The sequence below is a fragment of the Prionailurus bengalensis genome, chromosome C1 (genome assembly GCF_016509475.1).
Source record: "Prionailurus bengalensis isolate Pbe53 chromosome C1, Fcat_Pben_1.1_paternal_pri, whole genome shotgun sequence".
Taxonomy (NCBI): domain Eukaryota; kingdom Metazoa; phylum Chordata; class Mammalia; order Carnivora; family Felidae; genus Prionailurus; species Prionailurus bengalensis.
This window is the reverse complement of record NC_057345.1, coordinates 215661241-215679829: the sequence shown is the minus strand read 5'-3', so window position 1 is coordinate 215679829 and position 18589 is coordinate 215661241. Positions and strand designations below refer to the sequence as shown.

At 39.9% G+C, this 18589-nt stretch overlaps 1 protein-coding gene across 7 annotated transcripts in view; it reads right to left on the bottom strand.

Annotated features, from left to right (window-relative positions):
* GIGYF2 (GRB10 interacting GYF protein 2) overlaps positions 1–18589 on the bottom strand; it is a 144763-nt gene that overhangs the window by 47062 nt on the left and 79112 nt on the right. For 3 of the 7 annotated variants that reach the window (XM_043578189.1, XM_043578185.1, XM_043578186.1), the window contains 6 exons: positions 9953–10132; positions 5864–6081; positions 5609–5771; positions 5329–5520; positions 2595–2791; positions 1447–1606 (listed from right to left, as the gene is read on the bottom strand). In XM_043578189.1, the coding sequence (XP_043434124.1) occupies positions 1447–1606; positions 2595–2791; positions 5329–5520; positions 5609–5771; positions 5864–6081; positions 9953–10132 (1110 nt within the window). Of the gene's footprint in view, positions 1–1446; positions 1607–2594; positions 2792–5328; positions 5521–5608; positions 5772–5863; positions 6082–8192; positions 8381–9952; positions 10133–18429; positions 18585–18589 lie in introns of those variants that run through there. The other 4 variants (XM_043578187.1, XM_043578188.1, XM_043578191.1 and 1 more) reach the window with 3 other exon arrangements.

Genomic DNA, 18589 nt, shown 5'->3' with positions numbered 1-18589 from the left:
ATCCTCTGCCCGCCCCCTCCCCTCCCCGCCTCTCTCCTGCTTGCACGTGTGCATGCTCTCTCTCTCTCACTCTCTGAAAAATAAACATTAAAAAAAAAAGAAAAAAGAAAATGTTCTAAATCTTAACTGTATCAAAGTCAATACATTGGCTGGATATGGTACTACAGTTTTGCATGAGATTACCACTCACGGCAATTGGGTAAAGAGTACATAAAATCTCTGTAGTATTTGTTACAACTGCATGTAAAGTTGCAATTATCTCAAGTATATTTAATTAAGGCACACATCTATATTTTATTTTTTAATTTTATTTGAGAGAGACAGGGAAAGAGAGAGGAAGAGAGACTCTTAAGCAGACTCCATGCTCAGTGCATAGCTTGATGTGGGGTTCAATCACACAACCGTGGGATCATGACTTGAGCCAAAATCAAGAGTCGGATGCTCCACTGACTGAGCCACCGAGGCGCCGTTCCATATATGCTTTAATTAAAACACACAGCCCTGAATTTGGAAGCACATTTTGTCTCTCCATTTGTAAGCCTTAAAATATCAGATAAACACTTTTGATTGCTTTACAAACAAAACAAAACAAAACAAAACAAAACATACACACACTTGTCCTGCTCCCAAGCACCTTCCATTCTATGGGGGTGTGAACAGGTCATGAACAAATCAGAACCAGGCAGTAATAGATGTTATGCAGGACAATAGAGGGTAAGAGGACTAAGAGTGGAAAGGGAGTTAGTATGTCACAAAGAGATCACAGGGTGCACTTGGTAAAAGAGTATCATGAAACTGACACTAATATTAGTCAATCAATTTCAGGTTATAAACAAAGAATTCAAAAGCGGAAATGAATCAACAAATTTCTTTTACAACATTCTCTACCCATTCTAACTTATGCACCATACAAATCTTTTTTAAGGGATTAGCTTGTAATATGGTACTATCCTTTCTCAGATAGTTCTTTACCATTTATGATGTCAATTCCACTTGAGCAAAACATTCAGGTAAGGTCTTCTATGATTGCCATCACCTTTAATGGGAGGTAAACTGAAGTGCAGAGAAGGTAACTCTTACCTGCCCAATTAACCCGCTGGGAAGCCAGAACTAAAGGCGTCCTAAGCATTTTGTCTGCATCCCTATTATATTTACTATCACATTCCGCCTTGTATTCAAATGATTTTCACTGGACCTCCCTCCCCCCACCACTGAAATTGCAAAGTATTATGGAAGGAACCTTTAAATAAGTAAGTAAGTAAGTAAGTAAGTGTGTGTGTGTGTGTGTGTGTGTGTGTGTGTGTGTGTGTGTGTACACACACACACACACACACATATATAAAGAAAAACTGTAAAAATTAACTTTTTCCACTACTATGCAAATTAACATTAAATAATGACGATCTTATAGGAGATAATGGCTTCAAGTAGAATGGAACGAGCTACCTTGAATTTCTCCCTGAGGATCTTTGTAATACCACTTCTGCATTGCTTCGTGCATCAATGGAATTGAGACTCCCTTAGCTCTGTGCTCTTGCAGTTTTGATGCCAATCTCTCATCATCTAGTGCGCTATCTTGGAGATAAGCCACCATCTTCTCAGCTTGCTAATAGAAAAACAAAAAAAAATGGATTGAGGAAACAAACGACCCCAAATTAACATTAGTACACTTAATAAAAATGCCTACCTTTTTTGAACGACTTGATCTGTAAAAGGTAGTACTGTGCAAGAAACACAGCAGGCAACCATTTAATTCTTCCATCAATATCATGAAAATATGTACTATCCCCACTTTATAGAGGGGGAAACTAAGGCTCAGAGAGGTCAAATCTTGCTCAGAGTCTCAAAATTATTAAGCAAAGCAAACTGAAATTAAAACACAAACTGGTAAGGATCAAAGCCCAGGCTTCTTCTAATCAACACATTAAGAAGATTACTTTTAAAACCAGTAAGCCATTGGTCAATTCTGAAACGTATAATCTAAACCCGTAAAAACATGGGTGTTAATACAACAAAGGTTCAATGAATACAATTACAAAAGTCTTACAAGTTTTACTAACACACTGCCCACTTTCTTTCTTTCTTCAAGCATTTCCTGCCACCAACCACCACCCCAGAGCAAAGGAAACAGATTCTTCTGTAGAAAGCAGGTCACCATTTACATCCAACAAAGGTATACTTAATCTCAGGGAAATCTAGAGATGTGAATACGATGTTAATATCCTGAGAGTTTAACTATTCCCAGTTACACTTTAGGTAAAAAATACAGAAGACGCTGTGCCCATCCACAGCTGCTTGTATTTGCCATTTTTGGCATTCCATTAATTTCCAAAAAGAAAAAAGAAAAGCAAACAGCCAAGGGCAACCTCAGAAGAGAAAAAATAACCTGACATAATGACTACTACATAGCAGAAACTTAAAAGCATGAAATGATTTGAAAGACAATTACTCATACAAATAAATACTAGATTTAAAACAACTTTTCCAGTACACAAAATCTAATGCACAAAAGTTCCATTTCTGAATATCTGTTCAATGCTTTTCAATTTTTATGGTGCTTTGAGAGGAGAAAAAAAGAACTGCATGATTTTTACCTGCTCCAAATGTTTGAGGCCCTCTTCATCATCTGGTTCTGTGGACACACTGCCCATACCAGGGGCACCTACGACCGGCGTTTCAACTGGCCGCAGGGCAGGACGAGGACTGGGAACAGGAGGTGGAAGTGTGAGAAGGGGAGAGGCCGCATCTGAAGGAATCTGGGACAGGGACTGCTGGACGTCAGAAACCGTTTCTAGAGGGGAAAAACACAGAAACATGAAACACCTTTAAACTACGGAGGTTCTCATGAAGAATAACTAGCTCTCCATCAAGTTGGGCCACTCACTAAAGGGGCTCAACAGAAAGGTGAATGTATCAAACACTGCAGCTTTTTTTTTTTTTTTTTTTTTTTATTTTGAGAGAGAGAGAGGGTGTTGGGGGGGGGGGGTGAGTGTGGGTGTGGGTGTGGGTGTGTGCGCATGCGTGCACGTATGAGCTAAGTAGGGGCAGAGAGAGAAAATGAGAATCCCAAGCAGGCTCCGCACTGTCCTCACAGAGCCCAACGCAGGTCAGGAGCCCTGAGATCATGACCTGAGCCAGAATCAAGAGTTGGATGCTTAACCGACTGAGCCAACCAGGCACCCCTCCCTCACTGCAGCAACTTCTTACGGAGAAGTGTAGTATTTCTCCCTACGATGACAGCAGTTAACTCTACAGAATGACAAAATATAAGGATTAAAAGGTCCACCTACAGTGCCTGCCTGTGTCACTACAGCATCTGCCCAACAGTGACACATCTACCTCTTGAAAACAAACAGAATCAGACCAATGTTATCTTTATAACGTGTCTCCAAATAGCAGACTGTTAACAAAGCACTGCAAATCTCCTCAAAAAATGTCGTATCTCACCATCAAAACTTTGATTAAACGTATCTGCATGTCTCTTAAATAAGAACCTATTTCAGGTGATAATGAATGTAATGCAATACATTAGTTTTTAGGATAACAAAGAGTTCCTGGGAGTCTACATGTACAGTGCAGATGGTCTTCTCAATAAGAAAAGAGACCACAAAAGAGGTTCTGTTTTGGGTCCTGTTTCTAACCTCTCAGGATGCAGGCTCTTAAAATAAAAAGGGGGATGAAAGTAATTAGATACAATTGCAGCTTCCCCTTTGGAACCTTATTGGTTCAATTACAGACAGCTTCTCCACATTCCCATTCCTCTCAGTCTTTCCTTTCTTTGCCAAACTCCTTAAAAGAACAGTCTATGCACTGCCACCCACACCTGCTACCCTGTGACTTCCACTTCCACCCCTCCAACACAGCTTCTCTCCCAAAGAGAAGCAGTGACTCAAAGTCCCCAAATCCAATGGCTTTACCTAGTCCTCATCTTCCGACCTCAGTAGCCTCTGACATTATCTACCCGAGCCTAAACTAAAACCTTCTCCATTCCTTTCTTTCTCTTCACTCTAGTCCACTCTTGTCTCTGAAGATTTTTCTCTGGCTACTCTTTACCTACCCTCTAAAAATGGGAATTTAGCCCTAGAAGCCTGATACACATATCCTTTATCTCCCTCACAGATTATCAATCTAGAGTTTTCATCTTTAATGCACATCTATGAAGCTTTCTCAAAATACACACATTCGGACTCCATCCTAGGATCTCCTAGAGTAAGGTCCCAGGAATGTACATTCAAGAGAAAGAACCACAAGTAATTTGGGGGCACATCGTAACTGAAAAATGACTACTACGTATCAAACAGGTCTCAAAATGGACAAGTCGCACAGTGCCTAATAGAGATTCAAATACTCGCTGAATTCACTCACTAAGCTTTGTCCTGGACATTTAACTCTGAAGAGAAATCTTTGGCTTAAGCCCTCAAAATATTAGTCTACTGAGTAAAAAAAATAATAAACAGATCTTTCTAATACTGTATTGCTATGTGAGGAATAGTGTCAATTGTTTAAGAAACTAGAGAAGATACCTAACGTGGCTTGGGAACTTCGGATGGGAGAGAGTTTCAGGCACAGAGAACAGCACATGCTAGGGCACACTTGAGGACCTAACAGGCTGTGAGGCTGGGGAACAGAGGAAGGAGACAGAAGTGGCACTCAAACTGTACAGAGGCAGGCAGATGCCAGGTTATGCAAGGTCTCACAGGCCACGTTAAAGTTGTGACTTTTTATGGAGACTCAATCCATTAACCCTTCAACATCAGGAATTACAATGTCAATTTTAAGTATGTACCAGAAGAAACATGGAAGTAAACGTTAATACTACCCACTAAGGCATATGAGGCAAAGTAAAATCAAAACAGTAATACTGGAGAAGGAGACACGTTTTAAGCTTATTCACTAGCAAAGGTGGTAGGACCTCCACAGCTTCATCCATATTCTTTTTGGCCTCTTTTGAAGCAACAGCATTTTAGTGTGCCTTCTGGACATACATCCTGCAGCCACTGGGAAGGTAGCTGTCTGATGTGAGAATCAAATTACTGTGGAGGATCCGAAACCCTGTCTGCTCTGCTGATAACCAAGGTGACCATGTCATAACCTTGTAGAAAGCGAGATTCCCGAGCTCCACCTTCGTTTCCTCTCTGTTTCGGTGAATTTTGGGAAGGACACGTACATGGGAAGCAGAGTTTGACTAAGTTTACTAGTGAAATAATCTGTTTCAGTAATTCACCACTAGAAGCAGCTCCAGGAGGCATAAACGGAAACCCATCTTATCAATGATCACTGGCCTGGGCAGAATCCTGTTTTAGCTTATCTACTCTCATAAATACATACCATCCCCTCTGCTGGGCACTTTGGTTGGCAGGCTATTTTCCGTCTGACCCTCCTCCTCAGCTTTTTCTGTTTGCTCAGTTTGGGGTTCCTCTTTCCTCTCAAACTGTGGTGCTTCCTGAGGCTGATGATGGTCTGAAGGAGTACCTGGTCTAGCAGATGATGATGAGGTCTGGGATGTTTCCTCACTAGCTTCTGTAACATAAAGTAATCTTAAATTAGCACCTTAGGAAGCTTTTGATCTGATGAAAAGAAGAAGGTACAAGACAAAAATAAGCCTTACCAACTCCTACTCTATCTGTCTTCTCTCCCTCTTTCCTATTTGTCTTATCAGGTTCTTTGGCTTCTTCATTATGGCTGCTCTCAGAATCGGAGCACTCCCCCCCTTCCTCTACAGGCCGGAAGTCCATCTCCTGCTCTTCTGGAATCGGCTCTTTCTGGACTTTCTGTGTCAAGAAAATAAAGCCGAAGGTCAACAGTACATTTGGCTTTGGTGGAAGGTCGGTGTGTGTCATGACATTTAAAACAGATTTCCTACCTTCAGAGAGAGGAACGCTCCGGAGGAGTCAAATGTGCCCATCTCTTCTTCAGCATCCTCCAGGCACCATTCGGGCAAGCTGTCCCGGTCATCGTCCATGCTTCCACTGCCAGAGCGCACCCTTCGGTAACCCCGTTCATCATCCCGATCTCGAAAATCAAACTCAAACCTTCGCCGTCGTTCCATGTGTTCACGCCAGCCTGCAGAACGAGGGCCATCTGGGATGAGGAGGACACAGACCTTAGAAAACTTTCATGGCGGTATTTGAAAAGGAAAATCATGAATAGGAAATAAAGGAGAAAACTATGATTAACTGTGAAATCAAATGGATCAACCAAAGAGAAAATTAGGCAAATTAAATCAAGTCAAGAGCTTAGCATACAAATGATACCACTAAGTGACAACAGTGGTTATCTTCAATAAGTACTGAGCCACACAACATACTCTACAGTTTTGAAAGATAAATTTGAAACAAATTACTTTTAAAGGACACTTTACTCAAAGTATACATTTTGGATAAGCTTTGGCTATGTGACCGAAACTTCAGTTAGCCATTCACAGGGCACACTCCTAGCCCAGATCTGTTACACTCACCATGTGACCATAAATGAAGTTCCTGCCTTCCCTTTGGCAGGTCTTACACCTTTTCCTTCTTCTCATAAAAACACCATTCTTTATTATGGATACGACCAACCCCCTGTGTCAATTCCTAATATCAAACTCATCATGCCAACTTGCTAGTGACAAGATTCCAGTTGGAATTCTGATTCCCAACAAAAAGTCACGGAATTACAGCATTGACAGATGTCAAAGATTTTATATAGCCCACTATCCTAATTTTATAGTTTAAGAAACAAAAATTCTGACAGAAGTAACTTGCATAACGGCAAAGCAGAACTAGAATCGAATTCTGCATCTAATATTGCTTTTTCCACAACAGCATGCTTACTTTCCTTTTCCTTTATTCTCAACTCTTAACTCTCCCCAGGGAGTTTTTATTTCTGTATAATACCCCCAGGGACATTCCTAAATCCACCCTAGCATACTGTTTATTACATCTACTTTCCAACAGAAAAAGACTTCCTAAGAATAAAAGATGTCAGTTAACGTATTAAACACACACACACACACACAGACACACACACACACACACACACACGGGAAATCTTGTTAATATCTGACAAACCTGAGTCTAAGAAAGCCTTCAAAAGAGAGACAAGGTTTAACCTATTAAAATTTTCTATCTTTTTGAATGCTTTCTCTGTGGGAGATACAGAAAAGAAAGGAGCCAAAGTCAAATGTTCTTACTACTGAGGCTCAATTTGCTAAACCTAGCAGTCTAAAATTCAAAGTGAAAATAAGAAGGCAAACATCAGCCCAATCGATGCAGCTACTTGTAAGTCACTCACAAAAAAGATAAGAAACATTATTCCCACACTCCTTTACTTACAACAACTATTGCCTTCTATGAAAACTAAGGAGCTTTATATCCAGTTTGCTTATATGCAAACCTAGAATCATTACTCAAAAGAAGTATTCATGATCCAGTGCTGAATTCCTGAGAACTCTCTCTACTACTATCATTTCTAAACCGTCTGTTAAGTATGCACCATGATAGGAATCTATCCTTCTAGGCATCTGGCTCATGTTTTTCTCTTACTGAGTTTCTTAAGTTCACTTCCCAGAGTGGATCCTTTGCTGTCCCTACCTTAATAGTTGCATCTCCATACGTATCCAATTTTGAGCCCTACTTAAACCAAACATAGCAGATAAGGCACATCTATAGCTTATTAAGACTGATCACTGCTTCTAAGGCTTTCCAACATATACGTCTGCTACAATTTTTATAAAAAATCAGTCAAAACCATTATATTTAAACTTTGAATCAAATCATAAAAGAATAAAGTATAATCTAAGAAATGTTAACAGTAATTTATACAACTGATATAATCAGACTTAACTTTTAATATGCTTGGTTGAAAAAGCAGATGGTGTCCTTTTTAAAAAATGCTATTTCCACTGATTTTTCAGCCCCATGTATCGTTATATACCCCAAACTGTCTTTCAAAAATATACCAATATAAAATTTGGGGAAATTGTTAACTTAATGACAAATAAATTGGACATGAAAATCACGTATCAGGGAGAAAGACTTAAGAAAAAGACAACATATAGCCAAAATCGAAGTTGCTGGGGTGTGGGGTGAAAAGGGTCAGTGGTAGAATATACACTAAAATTTTACTTCATCTCCTTTATTAAAGGGATTCTATTAAGAATCAACATCAGATGTTTGGGCTCACAAACACTGTTGATCTTCCAAAACATTCACCTTGTTTGTTTTTGATCAGCTGGAATTTTTCTTCTCGCTCAGTCCAGATCCTGTCCATTCTTTCACTGAATGCTTGTTGGGAACATAGTCTACAAATCCTTTTGCTTACAGGCAAGCTCAGCACAAAATGCTGTGATGCCTTGAAGAGAACTACAACATTTGGTTGCCCAGCATGCAGACTGATGAGAACTGCCTAGTTAACTGTGATGTAAACAATGCCTACTAATGACAGAAAACTCACCCATGAGGCAGCCATGAGGAGTTGTGATGAAAGCATCAAAACTCTATCCAAAGATCAACTTCATTCTGTTTCTACCTATCTACAAGTACATAAAGCACTCTGAATGTTTGTTATAATGTTTACTCAGACCGAGACTAGTGACTTTGCTAATAATTTGATTTTAAAATGTAAATGCAACCAGTTTGCTTATGATTTCTTCTATGAAAAGTAAGCTTCTTTGGCATATGGTTGACAGCTAAAATAATGTTATGCACATGAAATTCAGAAGGCAAATATACACTCTGTAAGCTTCAGTTCTGCATGACCCCACGATTCAAACTACAGTGGCATCTGATTATCATGAGGCATAGAATCAGCACTTTGGTAGGGGATGAACTTTGACACAAAGCACCAGTGTCTTCAATTACCAGCATATCTAATGTCAGGGAAGAACAGTTTGAAGCATTCTTAAGAGTCAAACAGAAGAACTTACAAAACCACTAATCACTACTCTTCTCTCTCCTTTTTCTAAAGTTAGAAGGACAAAAGAATGAACTTGTGATTACGTTTTTGACCTGGGTTTAAAGTTTATTCTTCAAATAAGCTTAAATCACATTTTCAGGACAAAAAACAATTTGAAAGAATAAATCCTTTATTACGCAGGAAAAATACCCATTTGAGTAGGAGCACATATTCCTTAGTGAGCATATAATTATACATTTGTAAGTTTTAAAGCAATGCTGAAAAAGATAGATTTAGCATTAGACAAAACCAAATGAAACCCTCTTACATTTTTGCAGTTAAGGGTAGGTGCTTCCCATTAACACTATTTGCTCCAGAAAAATAAAGATGATTTTCATCAAATGAATAGATGTGGGGAACTTTCATGTTGAAAATGTTTTGTCGGGGCACCTGGGTGGCCCACTCAGTTAAGCGTCCGACTCCGGCTCAGGTCATGATCTCATGTTCCATGAGTTCAAGCCCCATGTTGGGCTCTGTGCTGACAGCTCAGAGATTGGAGCCTGCTTCTGATTCTGTGTCTCCCTCTCTCTCTGACCCTCCCCTGCTCCCGCTCTGTCTCTCTCACTCTTAAAAATAAATAAACATTGGGGCGCCTGGGTGGCGCAGTCGGTTAAGCATCCGACTTCAGCCAGGTCACGATCTCGCGGTCCGTGAGTTCGAGCCCCGCGTCGGGCTCTGGGCTGATGGCTCAGAGCCTGGAGCCTGTTTCCGATTCTGTGTCTCCCTCTCTCTCTGCCCCTCCCCCGTTCATGCTCTGTCTCTCTCTGTCCCAAAAATAAATAAACGTTGAAAAAAAAAATTTTTTAATTAAAAAAAAAATAATAATAAATAAATAAATAAACATAAAAAAATTAAAGAAAAGAAAGAAAGAAAATGTTTTGTAGTAATAAGCCTGAGTACAATGACATAAAGTAATTGGCGCCTCTTTACCAGCTTACCTTTCCTGCTTAATCTGTAAAAATTTCCTTATTAAATACTCACTTATTTTGGTCCCTGTGCCCTCACTCAGATCTCTTACCAGGACTGTGCGGCCGCCACCTCTCTCCATCCCTTCTTGATCCAGCTAGTCGCCAACCTCCATCTTCATCTTCTCCATTTTGTTCCTCTCTAAAAATGCGCCAATTTTCACTTTCTGATCGTATGAATTCATGCTTTCTTCCCACTGATGTTGGTCCACCTTCCTCAAAATTTGGTCTCCCTGTAATGAAAATAAGTAACCATGTGCCTTGGCCACTGAGGATTCTGAAAAGAGGCTGGACTGCCCAAATCAAGCTTTTGTGCAAATGTGTCAATTTCAACATTCAGGCAGTGTAAATGAAATAATTGCAGGTATGTGCATAGATTACTAGATACATTTCTTAAAGTTTAATGTTCACAGACTGGGCAATTATTTTTCAGATAATATGTGCATTTAAAAAAAAAAGGGGTATGCAATGAAAAGTGAATCAACCTACCTCACCCAGCACGTACTACTTTTTTTTAAGTCATATAAGATTTTCAATTATATGACATATCTTAATTTAATTTAACTTCTACTGGCAATTCTGCCTAAATAGGGTATCTGTGAAATTCAACTGGTCTTTTATCCTAAAACACACTGTAAACTCAAAGGTAGAGAGTGTGAACTAAAATTTTTCATTCACTCTAACACCTATTACATTATAGACAGACAAACTGCTTTTGAAAAGAATTCAAAGCTAAGCTATGTGTAACCTAATGCAAATTAAGAGTCTATTAATGATGAAAGAGAGACTGGTATACACCAAGCAAACAAAACTGGTATTTTCAAAGGACAAGACAAATCCAAACTGTGCAAATTCTTTAGTCACCACCCTACATGTTCTAACACAATTCGTAACAGATGATATAAAATCTTACATTACATTAGTTGAAAATCCAGAACATACACTGATATCTTCCATTTGTAACAATTAAAGTTACATATACTTCAGTGACAGCCTCAATTCTTTTCACTAAACCACAGTGAAAGTGAAAGAATGTTGTACAGTTCCATCTGAAAATGAGGGAATTCTAATGTTTTGTCATTCTCTCATATGCCATTTCATATGTAGTGAGATTCAATATCCTGTCTGCCCAAACAGCTGTTAAGTTGTTGCTAGCTTATTATTCTCTTGAAGGATAAAATACCTGGAAACGGGGGGAAGGGGGGGTGCAAGAATTTGCTGGGCAGAATACGATCTGCTTTCTTATGCAGGCAGCCTCTAAGACAGCCCCCAACAAGCCCTGCCTTCTGGCTTTTGTGTAATCCCCTCACACGAAGCGAAGCGTGGGCTTCACTTACTGACTTGCTCCCAACAAAGAGAATACAGCACAAAGTGATAAGATGTCATTGCCAACAAATATTAAGTCACAAGCAACTGTGAATTCCCCCTGGGATGCTCTCTCTGAGGCAATCCAGCTGCCATGCTCACACGGCAAAGAACTGAGGCTTGCCAACAGCCACATGAGTGCGCTCGAAAATGGATCCAACCCCAATCAAGCCTTCAGATGACTGCAGCCCCAGCTAACACCTTGACAGCAGCCTTACAGCCTCATGAAAGACTCGGGTCAAAGCCATCCAGCTATGCTGCTCCTTCCTGAACCACAGAAACTAAGATAATAAATGTATGCCGCCACTAAGTCTTGAGGTAATTTTGTTACACAGCCACAGATAATAAAAACACTCATTTGTAAGTGTTTTTACACACCACTATTTGAACAGCATGGACAGGATTCAAATATTGATCTTCTGACACATTCAACAAATATTTCTTACACATTAAGTGCCAAGTTTTATGAATTCATGTACAGATATCCCATGTCTGCCCTTGGGATAGAAGGCCTTCCAGGTTCTCTTGCTCAGAAGAAGAGGGGCAACCCATTTTACAGAGTACCACATCTGCTGACATAACTTGATAAAAAATGTAGCTACACTCAAAAAAAGAAACCGAAAGAAATCCCTAACACATAAAAAGAGATAGATAAGAGACACATATAGATACGTGATGGGAAATGGCCTTCAACCCACGTAAACAGTCAGTCACAAGCAATATGTGCCAGGTACCATGCAATAATTTGGGAATACAGCAGTAATCACATGATGGGTGAGCCACACACTCACTATGTTTCACCTACTTTTACACTAAGCCTTTGAAAAAGTAATGAATGTACCAAAGTAAGCAAAGAGCATGAATGGTAAAATGTTTAACTCGTCAAAAACTGGTCACTAATTCTTTCTAACAGAGGATACACTGCAAAAAAAGAAAATTAAAAATAAAAATACTAGTAATCCCTCAATCTGAGAAACAGAACTCTATCCATAGTTAGCTTTTACATAACTTTGTATTTTTATATAGCTGTAATCAGTACACCCACTATTTTATAATCTACTCTTCATGTATGGCAAATATTTCTCTGTGATTCTACATTGTCCTAACAATACACGTGGGTATATATACACACTAGGTATACCTTGCTGCTACTGCATAATCTACTACACTTGACATTTACTTTATCATCAATTTTTTGTGAACTATAGATAAAGTAAGAAATATCTGCTTTTCTGAACTAGGTCTTCTGAAAAAAACCCTCAAAAGAGTGAAATTACTAGCGAAATGACAGACTTCATCCACTGACACGACTTTATCCCCCTCAAAAAAAAGGGTCAAATCACCACACCATTTTACATTATGGACACTAAGTGCAGCTATCCTTTTAAAACCTTTACTACTTTAACAGTTATAAAAATGGTATGCTAATGTGGCTCAAAGATGAATTTTTCATATCAAAGATTTTTCATATTGTTTACTAATCTTATGTCCCTTTATGTTAATTATTCGCATTTTTATTCTAAATTAACAGCTTCTTCACCTTTGTAACTGTGAAGTCCTATATATATTTTTCATATTAGTACCTAGGAATAAGAAAAATATAAAAAACAGGACAGGACAGGACAGGACAGGGCACCTTTCTGGCTCAGTTGGTAGAGTGTGTGACTCTTGATCTCGGGGTTCTAAGTTTGAGCCCCACGTTGGATGCAGGGATTACTCAAAAATAAAATCTTAAGAGGTGCCTGGGTGGCTCAGTCAGTTGAGCATCCGACTCCGGATTTTGGCTTGTCATGATCCCAGGGTCATGGGAATCAGCCCCACAAAAGCCTCCTCACTGAGCCTGAAGCCTGCTTGGGTTTCTCTCTCTCCCTCTGCCCCTCTCCCCTGCTCTCTCTCTCTCTCTCTCTCTCTAAAGTAAAAGAAATAATAATTATAAAAATTTTTAAATAAGATATAATCTTTTAAAAAATGGACAGGGTAAAAATAGGGAAAATACAGGAAGAAAAAAAATCTGGCTTTTCTACTTACTGAAAATTATGTCATAATTTTCAACCTCATAAAGTCTGAATAACTATGCTACTCCTTGTTCCAAAAGAGGATTTGAGACAGATATTCTGAAGATACAGAAAAGCACAGTCCTGAAGAAAGAATAAAGATCTTGTAGTGCCTACACTTGATTTTAAATTTTGGCCCCAATTCTGATCTATACACAGACAGGAAGCAAGGGAGAGGGAGAGGGAGAGGGGGAGGGGGAGGGGGAGGGGAGGGGGAGGGGGGAGGGGGAGGGGAGGGGGAGGGAATGGAGAGGGGAGGGGGAGGGGGGGAGGGAGAGGGAGAGGGAGAGGGAGAGGGAATGGAGAGGGAGAGGGAATGGAGAGGGAGAGGGGGAGGGAGAGGGAGAGGGAGAGGGAGAGGGGGAGGGAGAGGGAGAGGGGGAGGGAGAGGGAGAGGGGGAGGGAGAGGGGGAGGGAGAGGGAGAGGGAATGGAGAGGGAGAGGGAGAGGGGGAAGGAGAGGAAGAGGGGGAGGGAATGGAGAGGGAGAGGGAGAGGGGGAGGGAATGGAGAGGGAGAGGGGGAGGGAATGGAGAGGGAGAGGGAGAGGGGGAGGGAATGGAGAGGGAAGGGGAGGGGAGGGGGAGGGGGGAGGGGAGGGGAGGGGAGGGGAGGGGAGGGGAGGGGAGGGGAAGGAAGACCATTCCCAATTTGATAGAGGGAGGGTGTGTGTGTGTGTGTGTGTGTGTGTGTGTGTGTGTGTTATGTAAAGCTGCCTGAATTTACAGCCACACTGGCCCATTCTAGGTTAAAAATACTGTAACAATGGGGTTCAAATTTTGTTACTGGGTGTTTGTTTCCAGAAAACAATTCCTAAAAACTGCAATATACTTTTTGACATCAAATACTACATAATTAATAACTGCAGTGAACCAAGGAAAGCCAGAATAATGTAATTTTGACATGTCACATATCCCACATGCAAGTGCAAGGTAGGTGGAGCTCTGCCTTCGGGAGTTGTCATCTTCACAAGAGAAGGGTGAAACAAATTCAAGAACTTTTAAGTGGACTTCACTCCTCCCCTCCCCATCCCTTTGTGAAAACTTATTACTGAAGTATATAACATTCTTGCCAAAAAGTCCATAAATCACCAATGTACAATTCAAGAGTTTCCATAAAGCAAATATATCCACATAAAAGATTTTATTTTTTTATTTTTGAGAAGGAGAGAGAGTGTGCACGCGAGTGTACAGGAGGGGCAGAGAGAGAGAGGGAGACAGAGAATCTGAAGCTGGCCCTGTGCTGACAGTAGTCACTCAGCCCAATGCGGGGCTCAAACTCAGCAACCGCGAGATCATGGCCTGAGCCGAAGTCACATCCTTAACCAACTGAGCCACCCAGACACCCCACATAACTAAGGTTTAAAAAAAGAAAATATCAGGAGCTCTCAAAAGTCTTTATGTCCCACCAGTCAACCCTTCCCAAGGTAAGCACTATTTCCGATTCTTCTCTCTCAAGACTAGTTTTGCCGATTTTCAACTTTTTCATACAAATGGCTACACATGAAAGATTCATCCACATTAACATCAGCATCACAATAAAGCTGAGTAACCACATATTTTGACTTCATCTTAAAATCTTAACAGATTAACTTATAAACAAGACTTAGAAGTAAATGTAATTGAATAATTTATAAATTTAATGCCTGACTCAAATATTCCTAACCTATAGTTAATACATGAACGTGGCAGCTATGAATCCCTGAATTAGAAGGAAAAGGGTCTAGGGTTTTTTTTCTTTTTTTTTTTTTTTTAAACGTTTATTTACTTTTGAGACAGAGAGAGAGCATGAATGGGGGAGGGTCAGAGAGAGAGAGGGAGACACAGAATCTGAAATAGGCCCCAGGCTCTGAGCTGTCAGCACAGAGCCCGACGCGGGGCTCGAACTCACAAACCGCGAGATCATGACCTGAGCCGAAGTCGGTCGCTTAACCGACTGAGCCACCCAGGCGCCCCAGGGTCTAGGTTTTTGTAAGAGTCTTAAAGGTATCTATGACCTCCAAAAGATAAAGAAACACAAATTTAAAATGTATTTTCTTCTAGTCAATGTAGCAAACATGACTGTTTCACGACCAAACTATACTACCTTTATAATATTTCACGACCAAACTATACTACCTTTGTAATACATGTTATGTTGTTATGTTCTTATATCAACAGTAACTGGAGATGTATAAAAGGTGCTAAAATGCAAATGTACGACATACATAAACATTTTCTCAATGGCAGTTAATACTTGGTTGTTTCTGACTTAATGTATTAAGTCTAGATAGGACTCTTCTAAGAATAAAATTAAATTAAAATGTAATATTGGTTTTAGTCTGGTCTAATTGAGTAGACTTCCTAAGGAGAAGGAGCAGTAAAAGGGCACCTGTGTGCATGTTTGACTCACAGCCAAAAATGGTGTTTATGGAAAACTTCAGATGGAGCAAAGAGGCACTCAGCCAATAAAATCTACAGCTGTGAGACTTGGAACTTACAAGTGCCCAAACTCCAAAAGCAAAAATGGAATTATGGGACAGACTTTGAAGCTTGTTTATGTGCAAATTTTTCCAGTAAGAAACTTTGTATTCCTCTATTCAGATATATATTCTCTGATCAACACTAAAAATATTTTCTGATACCAGAGAAAATAGTGAAAGGAAATTCCATCCAAGTGTTGATATTTACTTTTTCCCCCCACAATTAATTGTAAACAAACTCAAGATGGCTGGATGGAGAAGTTTAAATCTCCTATCCAGAGATTTCTAACTTTCTCCCATCCTAACCCCTAAGGGATAACAATCTACTCCACTCATTAACACTGGTCCTTAAAACACAGCAGTTCCTGGCTAGAAGCGAGACTAGAGGGGCTGTAGCATATCAAAATCTCTTTGAAAAAGTACCTCTTGTGATCTGAATATGCCCCATATCCCTACATCCTTCATGCTCAGTTGTCTGCTGGTATACACCCAGACACTGCCTCAAATCTCTGGGGAAGACGACGATCAGTAGATGGGCTTGAATGTACAACTGGAAAGGGATGAGGCACCTTCTGAAGAAAGTATACTATGTACGAAAGAACCTAAGAGACTAGGGCTAACATTTTAAAGTTCAGAGATTATCCATGTACACACATAGGCAGGACACTACATTTCGACTAAAGCTTTTGTTATTCCCAAGTACAAGTTGGTACAATTATGGACTGCATACTGGATTACTTTAGTCAGAAAGAAAATCAAACACCTTTAGGGACAGAGAACTGAATTTAATAAAGAATAACAGGGGCGTTCAGATGGCTCAGTCGGGTAAGCATCCAACTTCAGCTCGGGTCATGATCTTATGGCTCACGGTTTCAAGCCCCACATCGGGCTCTGTGCTGACAGCTGAGACCCTGGAGCCTGCATCAGATTCTGTGTGTCTCCCTCTCTCTCTGCCCCTCCCTGCTTGTGCTCTGTGTCTCAAAAATAAACATTAAAAAAAAAAAAAGAAGAAGAATGTATCTGTTCTTGGCACCTTGCTTAATCATTATAATTTTTCATTAAAAAATAAATCAATGAATAGATATCTAGCATTTACGTTAATTCATAGAAGAGATGTTTCAGAGCCATCTCAACTGAAATCAGTAATTCTGTTTAGATGGAAGGCCTGTGTATTTTGGGGTAAAGTTGACATACCATCTATGCAGTATCAGTTTCATCTCAGTTGACCTGGCAACCTCAGCCACAAATGAATTGAACTGCTCAGGACATTCTAATGGGAGTACTGTGCTTCTGAGTGGACACTCCAAAGCTGGTATACAATATCCATACAATTAGCAATCATGGTCTATAGACCACAGCAAGACTTTCAAATTGTAGAAATTCAGAAAACAGAATACTTTTTCACTTGAGGTATTTTGCCAAATCATTTTTGCCTTAATAGATTCTGAAACAGTATATTATGGAAAGAGGCTTCTAAGTTTGGTTAAAATCCTTCACCATAATGTTTACTATAATGTGGGGGCAAGACATATGGCAGATACACTCCAGTACTTTCTGAAAGGCATTGTTACATTATATTTGCTCTGGCTTTTTCTCCCCCAATCAGTCAACTGTCAATAGATATAAAAAATAATTCCTACCAGTGTGTGCAGGGAACAAGCATCACATCACAAGCCCCTACTTTATGTTTTTACCTTCTCTAGTTCTAAAGGTCAAAGTTTCCAATGCTGTGTCTGAACTTGTATTGAGATGTTTGGCATTACTAAAACAAAGAAGGAATTAATACTTTTTTTTTAATTGTGGGGGGAGGGGAAGGAATCTACAAAGGCGGATTTCACCTTCTAAGTAGCATTATATTGGTCTACATTAATAATTTTCCCAGCAGGCCTTCCATGATTTTACTTTGAACAATCACAGCCTTTGTTTCTCAGATCCTCTTACATGTGACATTTGATCAAAGTTTTCAAATCAGCAGCTAACAGAGGTGGAGGAAAGTACTGCTCAGTAAAGGCATTACACAAAGCCACCCTACAGCTCTTTCAAGGTTGCTACAAATTAGATCACAGACATTTTCTACCTAAACACTATTTAGACAATTAAGTTAAATTTTCTGTACCCTGAATGCTACATTTTACCAAACATTACTATATGCTTCTCAGGAAATCATCCCCTAAACATTACTAAAACATGCCTTAAGAAAATTCTTCAGCTCCTTCTCATAGGTGTGTTTTTTAAAGATAAGTGCCAGGTACCAAACAATTAAGTTTATTCTTATTCAAGATCTCTACACACAGCCTTAAAAAAATGAGGGGGGGGGGGGGGGAGGCCTGCTTCCTTGCCCCTCCACCCCCCACCCCAAATTCAGGTAACTAAATTACCTATATTACCCAGTTCTAGAATTAGTGGTAGCCATTCTAGTGAGATGGAATATGCAAAGAAAACTAGTAAGATCAATCCATTAATTCATGCCTAAAATTCCTTATCCAAGGAAATCTTCCCCAAAGAAATGGAGGGAAAAAAAAGAATAGTAAAGGAAGTATCTCACACTTCAACATGCTATATAAGGAAAGACGGCTGAAAGGAAACCTTGCAGGGAATTTTATCCCTTTGAACTTTCAAATAAACTCTTAAGTAAGATTATGCAAACTTACTAAAGACCGGTCCTGATTAGAGAGAAAAAATGCACCCCTTCTCCAAGTCAGTTCTGGAGGCTTTCTCCAGAATTGTTAAGGTTTGTGTTGGGTAAAGAAAGACCTCCTAACAAACCAGCATTCTTTTCCACATGATCAGAGCTAATTGGGCCCCCCTGCA